The 14,406-nt window shown below is 47.3% G+C and overlaps 1 protein-coding gene across 4 annotated transcripts in view; it reads left to right on the top strand.

Moving 5' to 3' along the window:
* The window catches only part of tbc1d2 (TBC1 domain family, member 2), a 25,542-nt gene extending 11,348 nt beyond the window's left edge, over nucleotides 1-14,194 (top strand). For 2 of the 4 annotated variants that reach the window (XM_046030766.1, XM_046030769.1), the window contains 14 exons: nucleotides 1,494-1,614; nucleotides 1,731-1,843; nucleotides 1,994-2,253; nucleotides 3,816-4,085; nucleotides 5,033-5,161; nucleotides 5,242-5,352; nucleotides 5,433-5,605; nucleotides 5,704-5,815; nucleotides 6,211-6,411; nucleotides 6,532-6,719; nucleotides 8,853-8,973; nucleotides 9,500-9,685; nucleotides 11,880-12,001; nucleotides 13,583-14,194. In XM_046030766.1, coding sequence (XP_045886722.1) covers nucleotides 1,494-1,614; nucleotides 1,731-1,843; nucleotides 1,994-2,253; nucleotides 3,816-4,085; nucleotides 5,033-5,161; nucleotides 5,242-5,352; nucleotides 5,433-5,605; nucleotides 5,704-5,815; nucleotides 6,211-6,411; nucleotides 6,532-6,719; nucleotides 8,853-8,973; nucleotides 9,500-9,685; nucleotides 11,880-12,001; nucleotides 13,583-13,784 — 2,309 coding nt within the window. In that variant the 3' untranslated portion in view covers nucleotides 13,785-14,194. Of the gene's footprint in view, nucleotides 1-896; nucleotides 960-1,493; nucleotides 1,615-1,730; nucleotides 1,844-1,993; nucleotides 2,254-3,815; nucleotides 4,086-5,032; nucleotides 5,162-5,241; nucleotides 5,353-5,432; nucleotides 5,606-5,703; nucleotides 5,816-6,210; nucleotides 6,412-6,531; nucleotides 6,720-8,852; nucleotides 8,974-9,499; nucleotides 9,686-10,095; nucleotides 10,362-11,879; nucleotides 12,002-13,582 lie in introns of those variants that run through there. The other 2 variants (XM_046030768.1, XM_046030767.1) reach the window with 2 other exon arrangements.
* Nucleotides 14,195-14,406: the final 212 nt, after the last annotated feature.

Raw genomic sequence — 14,406 nt, 5'->3', positions numbered from 1 at the left:
ATGGGTACATGGTGGCCATAAAGGGATGGACATGGTCAGAAACAATGCTCAGGTAGGCCGTGGCATTTAAACCATGCCCAATTGGCACTAAGGGGCCTAAAGTGTGCCAAGAAAACATCCCCCACACCGTTACACCACCACCAGCAGCCTGCACAGTGGTAACAAGGCATGATGGATCCATGTTCTCATTCTGTTTACGCCAAATTCTGACTCTACCATCTGAATGTCTCAACAGAAATCCAGACTCATCAGACAAGAAAACATTTTTCCAGTCTTCAACTGTCCAATTTTGGTGAGCTCTTGCAAATTGTAGCCTCTTTTTCCTATTTGTAGTGGAGATGAGTGGTACCCGGTGGGGTCTTCTGCTGTTGTAGCCCATCCGCCTCAAGGTTGTGCGTGTTGTGGCTTCACAAATGCTTTGCTGCATACCTCGGTTGTAACGAGAGGTTATTTCAGTCAAAGTTGCTCTTCTATCAGCTTGAATCGGTCGGCCCATTCTCCTCTGACCTCTAGCATCAACGAGGCATTTTCGCCCACAGGACTGCCTCATACTGGATGTTTTTCCCTTTTCACACCGTTCTTTGTAAACCCTAGAAATGGTTGTGCGTGAAAATCCCAGTAACTGAGCAGATTGTGAAATACTCAGACCGGCCCGTCTGGCACCAACAACCGTGCCGCGCTCAAAACTGCTTAAATCACCTTTCTTTCCCATTCTGACATTCAGTTTGGAGTTCAGGAGATTGTCTTGACCAGGACCACACCCCTAAATGCATTGAAGCAACTGCCATGTGATTGGTTGATTAGATAATTGCATTAATGAGAAATTGAACAGGTGTTCCTAATAATCCTTTAGGTGAGTGTATATCCAAGGTGGGTTCAAATCAAGGGCACCTGGACTTGGTTGAAGATACTCTGAGATGTTTGGCCTCTCAGCTTCTTCAGTTCTGACTGGATGGCAGGTGAGGGATACAGCCTGGTTCTTTTGTGCTCCTGGCTGTCGGGCCGTTGTTGGTTTTCTGGGAAAAGATGCTTCTTTACCTCATGAAACTTTGCACAAAATTCAATTCACTTAGATCTAAAGACAAAAACAGCTGACAAGCATGAACCATCCGTCTGCTACCCAGGAGGCCCCTGACCTTTATAGACCTACACCAGCAGCATTCAGACACTAGATGACATTAGATGATTACACCAATTCCCTCCATCATCCACGACGATATCCAGTGAGACAGCCCAGAGTATACATAAAGTATACGTACAGTATCTACTGTATATATGAAAAAATGTACATAGTATATATGTATAACTCTCTAAACTGGTAAACAAGCAAGCGAATGCTGAAAAAGGCCGTTCACCACAGAAAGTGACCATTTAATTTGGTGTTAGAGAGACGGGGAAGCTGCAGATTATTATGGATGTACAGTAACACGTCCTCTGTGTTTTTCTGGTCCGTTTCCTTCTTTTGAATTGAATTCTGTTTCCTGTCTCTGCAGACGACTTCCTGCCGGTGTTGAAGAGCCCGCTGGGTCTGGTGGGGGAGGAGGCGGCCAACGCACCGTCACAACGAACGCCGCTGGTCGACATGTCAATCAAACACCCGCTCATCGAGATCCAGTGAGTGTCGGTTTGCTTCTCTGTGACGTTCAGAGTCAGCGTGTCTGTTTAAACATCAGCGTTTCCCATGAGCCTCAGCGCTCCATGTCTCTGGTGTTCTTTCTTTGTCTGGACAGAAACTCGGTCCACAGTCTCCGGAAGAGGACGACTCAGGATTGGACTCAGAGTTTGTTTCATGTAGACGCTCCTCCGTGGATCCCCCCGAGCTCTGCAGACACCGACGCCACGGGTAGGTCCGCTAACAACTGGTACCAGGATCAGTTCTAAAGGTCCGGACCTGAGCTGGGACGGGTTGTTTCTGTCCTGTCAGGCTTTACGGTCCCTTATTTTCATCTGATGTTAATGTGACATTCACAGATAACCTCCTGTCCTATGTCAGTCCCTCCAGACCCCAGGACTCCCATTGAGTCCCCGTCCCCGTCCCCGCCCCCTCCCTTCACATTGGCTGATCCAGCAGGTCAGGGGCCTCCGACGGAGGGTCGGGTGTCGCCTTCGCTGTTCGACAGCTGGAGCAGGAAAACGAAGAAGCGCAGCGCGTCCACCCTGCCGGCGCTCGGCAGAGACAGCCTGCCGTCGGACCGGACGTCCCGCCTCCTGCAGGAGAAACAGATGCTGATGGAGGAGGTCAAGGCTCAGAAGGTGACCAATCACTCGCTAATCAGATACAGAAGGCTTTATTGATCTGGGTAAAACACACACGCTGTAGTTTATTCGGTCCAACATACACGGGCCTGCTGCCCCAAACACTCACTACAGCACCTCCTGTGGATTCATCCGCCGCTGAAAGTAGTCCCCAACAGATGCTCTCTAAATCTGTTTAAAGATTTATGTCTTCAGGAGGAACCAATGAGCTCGCAGCTGAGAGCCACAGACAGGAAGTCAGACAGGACCGAGAGACGGACTTTCTGGATCTCTCAGGTTTTTCCTTCTGATGCATTTTCTCAGCTCAGACGGACATTTAACGTTTGTGTGAACATGTTAAACGTGTTGATGCTAATCTGATAGATGCTAACACCAACAACATATCGGCTTGTTTGGGAACCAACATGACGACAGAAACAGTTAAAGCTGTCAGGAGAGCGAGACCCTGTAAAGCTCATCAGAGCTGCTGCTGTTCACATTTCGTCAAACTGTCCACGTTGACAGCAGCTGAGTCAGCTGTTAGCAGCTCCTGTTAGCAGCTCGCAGATTCTCAGGAGGTTCTGCAGCATCTCTCTGGTTTCTCAGCTGATTTCTGGAGATTTGTTCAGGACGGACGTCAGAGATCACGATGTCCTTGGGAAGTGAAGTCACACTGAATGATTGATATGTTTTCCACGTTGGTGAGTTCAGATCTGAGTTCTGAGGAGGAGCAGAGGTTCCTGACTCCGACTCACCTCCTGCAGATCCTGTCCTTTCACCAGGGTTAAAATGCAGTTCGGATTTAATGAATTAAATTAAAGGAGGAGAACAGTGAAGATTTCTCTTCCACATCCATCCAGTTCTTATTAAATCTCAGTTCTGGTTCCTTCACCTCAGATCTTGTCAGCACCCGGTGACCTTCTTCCCCTTCATGGCTAAAGTGAAAGGAGGGTTCTCAGTCTGCATCAATCTAAGTCCAGGCAGATACCCGGGTTTGTTCTCAGTCCGTCCGTTTTACCGAGCCTGCATCGGGTGGTGACCTGTGTGGACTTTGGATAGCCAAGTATCCCAGAATGGATTTCGTACCAACTAGTGGGAGTTATAATACTGCTGTGTCACTGAAAGCAGAGTTTTTTTAGGCGAGAATATCGTCGTTTAAACTTCAAATCTGTGGTCGATATATCAAGGACGTCCGGCATGCCAGCTGCCAGTTAAACGTGACCGCCATCAGGTTCGCTGTACCCGGTATTGAGAAAAGCCCAAATACTCTCTTACACTTTTATGTACTGTGAAATGCTCTCTGCAGTCCAATCAGAGAAGCAGAATCCAAACGCTCGGGTCTTATTGAGTCCACGGTTCTTGGACATTTGGTACAGATCTTGTACAAAACCCCACCGCCTCCCCGTGTGATGTTCATCCTGTCTGAGCGGAACTTTATTCTGTAAACAGTCAAAGAATTAAAATTCAAACGAGTAAAATCACACGTCCATTATTTAGAACACAGCTTGAAAGAAACATCACGCCCACTTTTATTCTTTTTATTAATAATATTGATGGTGCTGGTGCTGTGTCCGGTCCAGGAGCTGGTGTGGATCCTCCACAAATCCTTGGAGGCGTCTCAGCTGGAGAAGCGCAGCTGTGCGGAGTTCTTGGCGGAGGAAGGCGAGCAGGAGCGTCTGGAGCTGCTGCGACACCGCGAGCGGCAGGCGGCCGACCTGCGAGACCGACTGGAGGAGGCGAAGACGGAGGTGGAGGAGAAGAAGAGCAGCCTGGCTCAGAGAGACGCGCAGCTGGCCGAGCTGCAGGAGAACATCAGGATGCTGAAGGAGAAGAACGAGGCCAAGCAGGAGGTGAGGTCACACCTGAGGACAGGTGAACTGCAGACACCTGGTGGTGAAGGATGTTGGTTTTGTGTTCGCTATTGTGATGCTTCCATCATTCTGACAGATTTACTCTGCTGCTCACATCTCAGGACAGGGACACAAACAACATAACTGATCTCAGACCAGGTGTATTGATTACAAGATGATCAGAAACCTTTCAGGTGCAGGTGTGATTCATTCTGGATCAAACAGAAGAGAAGGCGCAGAATATATTCACCTGAACCGCAGAATCCTCCGACTCAGAGTGGATTTTAGACAGTCAGAGGAAATGAAGACAATGTGGTGTTTGTCTTGTTGTGATGTTTGGGTTGTGTTTGTGTTGTTTGTTGTGTTTGTGTTGTTTTGTTGGTGTTGTGGTGTTTGTCTTATTTTGTTTGTGTTGTGTTTGTGTTGTTGTGGTGTTGTTTGTTGTGTTTGTGTTGTTTTGTTGGTGTTGTGGTGTTGTTTGTTGTGTTTGTGTTGTTTTGTTGGTGTTGTGGTGTTTGTCTTATTTTGGTTGTGTTGTTTTGTTGGTGTTGTGGTGTTTGTCTTATTTTGTTTGTATTTTGTTTGTGTTGTGTTTGTGTTGTTGTGGTGTTTGTCTTGTTTTGTTGTTTGTGATGTTTGGGTTGTTTTGTTGATGTTGGTGTTGTGGTGTTTGTTTTGTTGGTGTTGTTTGTGATGTGTTTGTGTTGTTTTGTTGGTGTTGTTTGTGATGTGTTTGTGTTGTTTTGTTGTTGTGGTGTTGTTTGTTGTGTTTGTGTTGTTTTGTTGGTGTTGTTTTGTTGGTGTTGTTTGTGTGGTCGATGTTGTTTTGTTTGTGTTGTTTGTCCTGTTGTTTTGTTTGTGTTTTGTTGTTTGTGTTGTGTTGTAGCGATGAAAAGATGAATGAAGTTTAGAGTGCCCGTGTGGTGACTCCTGTTGTTTCCTGTCAGGTGATCATAAAGCTCTCTGAGCAGGTGAGCGCCTGCATGGCCGACCCGCGTCGACCCATCTCGTCCTCCGGTGGCAGTTTGGACTCTCAGACCTTCAGACGGCTTCAGCAGGAGGTCGAGAACCTGAAGGTGAAGTGAAACTCTTTGATCCAGCAGAATCTTGACACGCACGAGCACGGTCAGTCTGAACTTTTGAATCTGGTCTTCAGGACGATATCGAGGCGTATAAGTACCAAAACAAGTTCCTGAACTCTGAGATCTACCAGCTGACCAAACTGTGGAGGAGGAGCTCCGAGCAGGAGAAGAGCCTGATGGTGAAGGTGGGTCCACCTGGGATTAATTTCTTCATTACTGTGTTTGGTGCCTGACACTCTGTTTCCTGCCCTGTGATTGGCTGCAGTGTGCCTACCTGGAGGCCAGCAACTGTCAGGTGGAGAGCCGTTACCTGGGCGTCCTGCGCACGCTGCAGGAGGCCAAATCTCTGGATCCGGTGCAGCGCGGGGCCGTCCAGAAGATGATCGAGGACGCCCTGAAAGGAGAGCTGAAGAGCGTCGTCAGGCTCAGCGCGGCCAGGTAACCGGGACAGCCCCGGCGCCGGGTGGACAGAATAACAGGAACGCCTGGCTCAATGATGGAGGGAGATTTAAAAACTTTGTCCTTTGTGTCCTCAGAGATCACGACGAGTACGGCTTCAAAATCATCCCAGACTATGAGGTGGAGGACATGAAGCTGCTGGCAAAGATTCAGGCGCTGGAGATCCGCTCACACAACCTGCTGCACCAGGTCCGAAGCCTCCGGTACCGTTCATCAGGAAACCTGATGAACGCCTGTCATAGATATTAATAAGTAAAGCCTGGAGACCAACAGTCTTTTTCAAGGTTGATTTTGACATTTAACCTTTTTATTTATGAAGAAAAATGAAAAACTGGGCTGATTCATCTGCTGATCATTTTTACATTTAATTGATTATTTTGAAGTTGACTGTTTAAAGAGCAGCGGAGCCACAACACGCAGCTTTTCATCTGAAATTAAGTTTTTGAACTTTATTAAATGTTTACCTGGAAGGAAACGCAGCAGCACCTTCCAAAGTGTTTTACAGAAAAACAGAACGCAACCGGCCACCTTTGGAGAACCGGTCCGTGCTGGTGTATTTAACGTCTCTGTGGGTTCTCCTGCAGGACGGCGTGCAGCACCCCCTGTTGAGTCGCTGGGCTCAGTACCTCGCCGGCAGGTCGGACGGTGACCTCTGTCCCTCACCGGAGCTCAAAGGCCTGATCCGAGGCGGCGTCCCTCAGGAGTACCGACAGCGGGTGTGGCGCTGGGTGGTCCGAGCCAGAACCAGGACGATCAGAGAGCATCACCCGCAGCGCTACCAGCAGGTATACAGGAAGTACACTGAGAACACCTGACCCACACTTGTCTGCAGTGTCACCTGTCACACCTGGATGTAGAGGTACGTTGTTAGTGACCTCACAGTAATCCAGCTTCTGTGTTCCCAGCTGTGTGAGAAGAGTCGGACGTCTCCTCATCCGGCCTCCAGACAGATCCAGCTGGACCTCCACCGCACCCTGACAACCAATCAGCGCTTCTCCTCGCCATCTAGCCCCGTCCTCCAGCAGCTCAGCCGCGTCCTATTGGCCTTCTCCTGGCAGAACCCTGACATTGGCTACTGCCAGGGACTCAACAGGTGCTCACACACACCTTTGTTCTTACCTTTCCTTAACCTAGCCCCGCCCTAAAACCAGGTTGCAAACTGTCTTTAAAAACAACGTGAGATGTGACCTGTCATGTGACGTGACTTGTAACCTGTCATGTGGCGTGACCTGTCATGTGACGTGACTTGTAACCTGTCATGTGGCGTGACCTGTCATGTGACGTGACTTGTGACCTGTCATGTGACGCGACTTGTAACCTGTCATGTGGCGTGACCTGTCATGTGACGTGACTTGTAACCTGTCATGTGATGTGACCTGTCATGTGACCTGTCATGTGACCTGTCGTGTGACGTGACGTGTGACGTGACGTGTGACCTGTCGTGTGACGTGACGTGTGACCTGTCGCGTGACCTGTCGTGTGACGTGACTTGTGATGTGTCGTGTGACCTGTCGTGTGACCTGACGTGTGACCTGTCATGTGACGTGACTTGTGATGTGTCGTGTGACCTGTCGTGTGACCTGTCGTGTGACCTGACGTGTGACCTGTCATGTGACGTGACTTGTGATGTGTCGTGTGACCTGTCGCGTGACCTGACGTGTGACCTGTCGCGTGACCTGTCGTGTGACGCGACGCGTGACCTGTCGTGTGACGCGACGCGTGACCTGTCGTGTGACGCGACGCGTGACCTGTCGTGTGACGCGACGCGTGACCTGTCGTGTGACGCGACCTGTCATGTGACGTGACTTGTAACCTGTCATGTGGCGTGACCTGTCATGTGGCGTGACCTGTCATGTGACGTGACTTGTAACCTGTCATGTGACCTGTCGTGTGACGTGACTTGTGACCTGTCGTGTGACGCGACGCGTGACCTGTCGTGTGACGCGACGCGTGACCTGTCGTGTGACGCGACCTGTCATGTGACGTGACTTGTAACCTGTCATGTGGCGTGACCTGTCATGTGGCGTGACCTGTCATGTGACGTGACTTGTAACCTGTCATGTGACCTGTCGTGTGACGTGACTTGTGACCTGTCGTGTGACGCGACGCGTGACCTGTCGTGTGACGCGACGCGTGACCTGTCGTGTGACGCGACCTGTCATGTGACGTGACTTGTAACCTGTCATGTGGCGTGACCTGTCATGTGGCGTGACCTGTCATGTGACGTGACTTGTAACCTGTCATGTGACCTGTCGTGTGACGTGACTTGTGACCTGTCGTGTGACGCGACGCGTGACCTGTCGTGTGACGCGACGCGTGACCTGTCGTGTGACGCGACCTGTCATGTGACGTGACTTGTAACCTGTCATGTGGCGTGACCTGTCATGTGGCGTGACCTGTCATGTGACGTGACTTGTAACCTGTCATGTGACCTGTCGTGTGACGTGACTTGTGACCTGTCGTGTGACGCGACGCGTGACCTGTCGTGTGACGCGACGCGTGACCTGTCGTGTGACGCGACCTGTCATGTGACGTGACTTGTAACCTGTCATGTGGCGTGACCTGTCATGTGGCGTGACCTGTCATGTGACGTGACTTGTAACCTGTCATGTGACCTGTCATGTGACGTGACTTGTGATGTGTCGTGTGACCTGTCGTGTGACCTGACGTGTGACCTGTCATGTGACGTGACTTGTGATGTGTCGTGTGACCTGACGTGTGACCTGTCGTGTGACCTGTCGCGTGATGTGACTTGTGATGTGACCTGTCATGTGACGCGACGCGTGACCTGTCATGTGATGTGACGCGTGACCCGTCATGTGACGTGGCTTTTAAGTGCCAGATCCAAAGAAGGCTACCGCATATCTGCCTGTTCAAAATGATCCAACAAAATCTTTCATATCGAGATAACAATGTTTTTTAATCACTGGAGATTAAACTTTTCACTATGATGTAATGGGACTATACATTAGATATTAAAAACCTTTCATTTTTAATAATGACAGCAATCTCACAATGTGAGCAACACAAAGGAGGCCAACTCTAGCTGCTAGCTGCACAGCTGTAGGGTTAGCCGGTCGACATGCATCCAATCGCTGACGTTTAGGCACGCGATGCCCTGAGATGAGAACAGACGACAACACACGAATAATTATGAACAGGCACATTTGCGGTAACCTTCTTTAACAGACAGGACACTGACAGTGTCGTGTCACGCGTCTCTCAGGTTGGCGGCCATCGCTCTGCTGGTTCTTCAGAGTGAAGAAGACGCCTTCTGGTGTCTGGTGGCCGTGGTGGAAACCATCATGCCTCAGGACTACTACACCAAGAACCTGGTGGCCTCTCAGGTAATGAAGCACACTCACCTGTTCACCTGTTCACCTTATCTCCCCACCACCTGTGTCCTCTGCTGGTCGTTATAGTAACATACAGCATCAGCAGAGTTTAGTTAGACTCCATTTAAACCCAAATTAATTAAATTATTATCAGGAACTTAATTATTTGGTGCCTGGAGGCAGATTTTACATTTGCTCTGCAGAAGCTTCAGGTGAGTTTAGAGTCACCTTCTTTTGTAGCAATCTGTTGGACATGAAGTATTTTCGGTAAACTTTCTGAGAGTGAGCTGTGATATTTCATCACTGCTGAGTGTGCAGGCTGATATTTCAAATGTGATGGTGATGTTTATTTTACCTCACGTGTGTCCAGCCTTCTACCCCACTTACAAGTACTTTTTATATTTCCTGCATGTGTTTTGTATTTACGTGAAACAAATAAAAAATGAAGCATCGTATGTGAACTGATCTCAGTCCTGCTGAGAATCTGCAGCTGATCTCTGATTGGTCAGTGTTGGTGACTGATAGTTCCTGCGTTCAGGCGGACCAGCGGGTGCTGAAGGACTTCCTGACGGAGAAGCTTCCCCGGCTCGCGGCTCACTTTGAGGATCACAGCATCGACGTGTCTCTCGTCACCTTCAACTGGTTCCTGGTGGTTTTTGTGGAGAGTCTCCCCAGCGACATCCTGCTGCCCCTGTGGGACGCCTTCCTGTACGAGGGCACCAAGGTACCGAACACCTGCCCGCACCACGGCAGACAAACAGGTCTTTAAGTCTTAAAGACGTGAATGTAGAAGGTGAAGCTCACAGTAACTGTAGCGGCTGCACATGTAGTGGAGGATAAACACGATGTTTCCTAAATGAAAATACTCCAGTGAACGCGCCGGACAGTAATATAGACTCTAAACTGAGCTCTCAAAAACAAGGAAAAAAAGCAATAAAATGGGGGCAAAATTACTTAAAATAAGCAAAATTATCTGCCAACAGAACAAGAATATTTCACTTGCTACTTAAGGATAAAAAAAACTTTGAAATTCTCTTAACATAAAAGCCGCCTGGTAAGAAAAAATATCTTGTCAGACAAAAAACAAGTATGTTTTGCCTTCAGTTAAGATAATTAATTTTACTTGGATTTTAGTTTTTGCAGTGTAGACTCTAAACTGAATGGGACCGACTGAAGTGATCCTGCAACTCCAGGAGGTGACGCGTAGAAAGAACCAAGCACTCACTTTAATAATTCACGTTCTGGATTTATTTGCAACTTATCACCAGAGTCTTTAGATCCTTTACTTCAGTATAAGTACTAAAACCTCACTGTAAAAATACTCTGTTACAAGCAAAAGAACTTAAGTTAAAGGATGTGAGTTTAATCAGGAAAATGTAATTAAAGTATTAAAAGTAAAACTACTCAATGTCCTGTGTTGTAATAGTAAATATCAGGTATACATAAAATCTTTCTTATTCCTTTGACGCCTTTTGGAGGATTGAGACTTACGTTTGGTTCAAAATATACGCGATTTATTAAAAAAATGGTTTCACCAGAACTTATGAACGTTACGTTGTTCTGATGTTAATGTGCTGCTCGTTCTACCTGTGAGCGACCTGCTGAGATTAGTTTAACAGATATTTCAAGTTTCCAAACTTAAAGTCCAAAGTTTAAATTTCGTCATCTAAAATGTCAATAGATGAAACATTTAAATACAAATCATCTTGTTTTTTACATAAATGAACCTGCCTCTCACAGTATTCTGACAGTGAGATGAGCTGCAGAGGTGGCGTCTAGTGATGTGCAGAGTAATAACCTCTCTGATCGGGAAGGTAACTCATTAAAGCTCAAACACACAGCCTGTAGAAATCTGTTTACCCATGATCCATCAGGGGAGCTGCCGTCCTGTTAAGGGGAGCCATAGTTTGCACCCTGCCTACAAACTCGACCAGTGGTTTCCAGCCACAGGAAATAACGTTACTCGTCTACTCGTAGGTTTGTTTTTCTGCTGCTGAAATGTTTCTCGGTGAATTATTAAAAAACAAAACGCCTCTTAATTTAGTTTTAAAATGCGCTGTAACGTTACGTTACAGCAAAAAGCAACACGTTACTGTTGCGTTACTTTATGAACGCATTCCTCCCAGAATGTTTGTTTTCTCTAACCAACGTTATTACAAATAAATTTAAATATTTAAAAAGTAAAAGCAGCAAATCTTCACATGAAATATTTTTAAAATATTATTTTATTAAGGACTAATCCTGTCAGCTGTACCTGTATAAACTGTTTAGTTATAAATTAAACATCATCTTTTATAAACTCTTCATGTGTAAAAATCTGACTTTGTAAAGTAACTGAAGCTGTCAGATAAATGTGGTGAAGTAAAAAGTCCAACATCTCCCTCTGAGACGGAGCAGGAGGAGAAAATACTCAAGTAAAGTACAAGTACCTCTAATAAGTACTTGTCTGAACTACTTCGTAAACCATGTGGTCACATATAGAATATACTTTATTGTCCTCCAGTGGAAGTTGTCATGGAGTGTGTAGTGCAGAGTAGTAGCTGCCCTTACAGACAATAAATACACAAAAAATACAAAAAGCAGCTGAAGACAGACACGTAGGCTACACACACGACACATCCAATAAACGATTAACACTAAAATAAAATACAAACAACAAGCAGAACACCAAGTTATTGCACACTTCCCAGGCCTCAGCGTACAGATGTATTTAAAATTTTGAGGGCAAAGTGCTTCACGCTGTCTGAGGCTGAAACGACAGCTCAGACCTGCTGAGTCCAGGGCTGCGTCACGTTTCCATCACTAATGAAGGTTCCTGCCGTGAGATCTCTGGGCGCAGTCACGACGTTGGGAATGCTAAAACAGAGTCGTGAAAAGAGACCTTTACTGTGAGGTCACCCGTGTGGTTTGTGTTGCAGGTGATCTTCAGGTACGCTCTAGCTCTCTTCAAATACAAAGAGGACGACATCCTGAAGATCCGCGACAGCGTGGAGATCTACCAGTACCTGCGCTTCTTCACCAAGACCATCTCTGACGGCAGGTAAACGCTCGCCAGGGCTCAGGACCCCGTCTTTTCAGGTCAAACAGGTAACAGGAGAAAGAGCAACGCAAGTCAGCCAGGTCCTCAGGTCCTTTATCCGACAATAAAGGGGTCCAAGCTTTGTCGGACTTCTTCTCAGGACTCTGTCTTCATCGTGTGTGCATCATCAGTCGGGTTTAAAGCCTCTGTCAGGTGTGTGTCCTGTCTCTGAGGTGTGATGCTGCCACCTGCTGGAGACCCGACACAGATCCTGTAAACTGGACCAGGGGTCTCATTTATAAAGCTGTGCATAGAATCCTCAGTAAAAGTGTCCGTGCGCCCAAAAGCCAAAAAAAGGCGTACGCCAAAAAATATTCAAGCAAAGCTCCCCACGAACTTACTGATCTGGACTCCCCCGTTTGAAAAGAGAGGAAACCGAAAGACTTCCTCTGAGTTTAAACATTTCTTTCCACAAACAGTCTGACGAGTTAAAGAAATAGGACTTGTAGTAAACGACAAACTGTTTTATTTTCCATAACGTGTTTTTACAGGCGGCGCGTCACATCCGCACGCTGGCGCTCGGCGCTCGGCTCCGTAAGGCGACGAACGTGTGAGAACAGTAAACGAAACTCCGCTCTGGTGTTTGCTCGACTGAAGACGGCGTCAGTTTAAATGTTCACCTTATTGAGGAGAATAAACTGCTGCATGCAGGTATTAATGAATCTGATTCCTGATTAAACTGTCCAACACATCTGAGGCTCTTTTGCAGAAACAGAATCTCTGTTTGTGTTTCTGATCCTGAATCTGGATCTTTTTGAGGCTGCAAATGATCTTAATGATGATTTTTTGGTGAAAATCAGTCAATCAGGTGTTTGTTTATTCAGAAAGGCTTCAAGCCTGGAATACTAGAGGGAATATTAGGATTTATTTTACACTCTAATATTCATTTCAAAGCGTTTCATCCTTCTGCCGTGTGAGGCGCCGTTTCTCTTCTCTCCTCTTTATGTGCGTACGCATGCTTCAGAGTTTACTTCCAGGACGCACTTTCTCCCGTCAGCTCTGCTTTTATAGATCCCAACCTTTGCTCGGGAAGCGGCGTCCACAAGTTTCCAGCCCTGTTTTGTACGTTCGCACCGTTTAGAAATGAGGCCCCTGGACTGCAGTCTGTCCCGTGTTCACTGTGGAGAAGTTTAATCAGAGCAGTCTGGAAGTGAGTCAAATGTCGGGCCCTGTGTTTTCCTGCTGCAGGGTCCTCTGCTCAGATACGTTTGTTGATACTGAAGATACTGAGAGTTTAGTCTGAACACAGTTTCTGCTCAGGGTCGATACGAGTTTTCCACTATTTAGAGAGCAGGATGGGAAAACAAAGTATCGTCCATGATCTCGCAGCAGTAACCTGGTTCAGATATCAGAGCTGAAATATAACGTGCAGCTCTTTTAAAAAAATCAATGAATCATTTTTTATATAAAATAATAAACACATAAAAACTACTTTAAAAAAGTTCCTGTTGTGATTTGCTGCTTTTCTTTGATCTGTTGACTGCTGGTTCCCGTCATGAAGATGAAGCTGTTAAATGTTGCTGTTGTTGTTCGGTCGTGCAGGAAGCTGACCAGCGTCGCCTTCAACGACATGAACCCCTTCCCCAGCCGCCTGCTGAGGAACCGGCGAAGGCTCCACCTGGAGCGCCTGCAGGGGGAGCTGCGAGAGCTGGAGGAGCAGCAGAGGGCGTTCGTAACGGAGAGCGCCGTACGTAAAGACAAAGAGGTGGACACCATGGTCAGCGAGGACGACGAGGAACTCTGATGAGGGTTTCTGACACACGGCTGCTTCTGACCTGCCGGACCCGAGGCTGCAGAGTCGGCGTCTGTAATTATCGTACTGCTGTTGCTCATAAACCTGTCGACACCTGGATGGAGTTCACATGAAACCAGCGGCCTGAGGACCCAGTCTCAGGTCGTCTTCTTCTTCTTCTTCTTCTTTTAATCTCTGGCACAGGAAGTGTACCGCTGCCTCCACAACATTTTTTTTCTTTGCATATAGACACAGAGACGCACATTACTGCCAGGTGTCTTTGTTTTCTGGTTCCGCAGGTGAGTCAGGGTCGGACCTGCTGATTCACAACTGACAAAAACACCAGAAGAAGAACTTTTAGCGATTTAGTTCCAACAATAACACTTCAGTCAGCGTCGGCTAACAGCTGTCCCTGAGCTAACGCATGACAACTTAGACCTGACGCAGTTAGCTAACAACTACACTACAACCTGGGACACGTGCACACAGTCTGAGATGACAGCGAACGCATCGTGTGATATTCAGTGGTCTCTGCACTGGTGCCTGAAGTCTGTTTAATGAAACAGCTGATGAGGATGTAAACGGTCTGAACCCGCCTGTCCTGAAGCTCTGTCCCCTTCATGTCTGTACAGTT

Source organism: Micropterus dolomieu, linkage group LG19, assembly GCF_021292245.1.
Source record: "Micropterus dolomieu isolate WLL.071019.BEF.003 ecotype Adirondacks linkage group LG19, ASM2129224v1, whole genome shotgun sequence".
Lineage (NCBI taxonomy): Eukaryota > Metazoa > Chordata > Actinopteri > Centrarchiformes > Centrarchidae > Micropterus > Micropterus dolomieu.
This window is presented reverse-complemented; position numbering and strand designations above follow the sequence as displayed.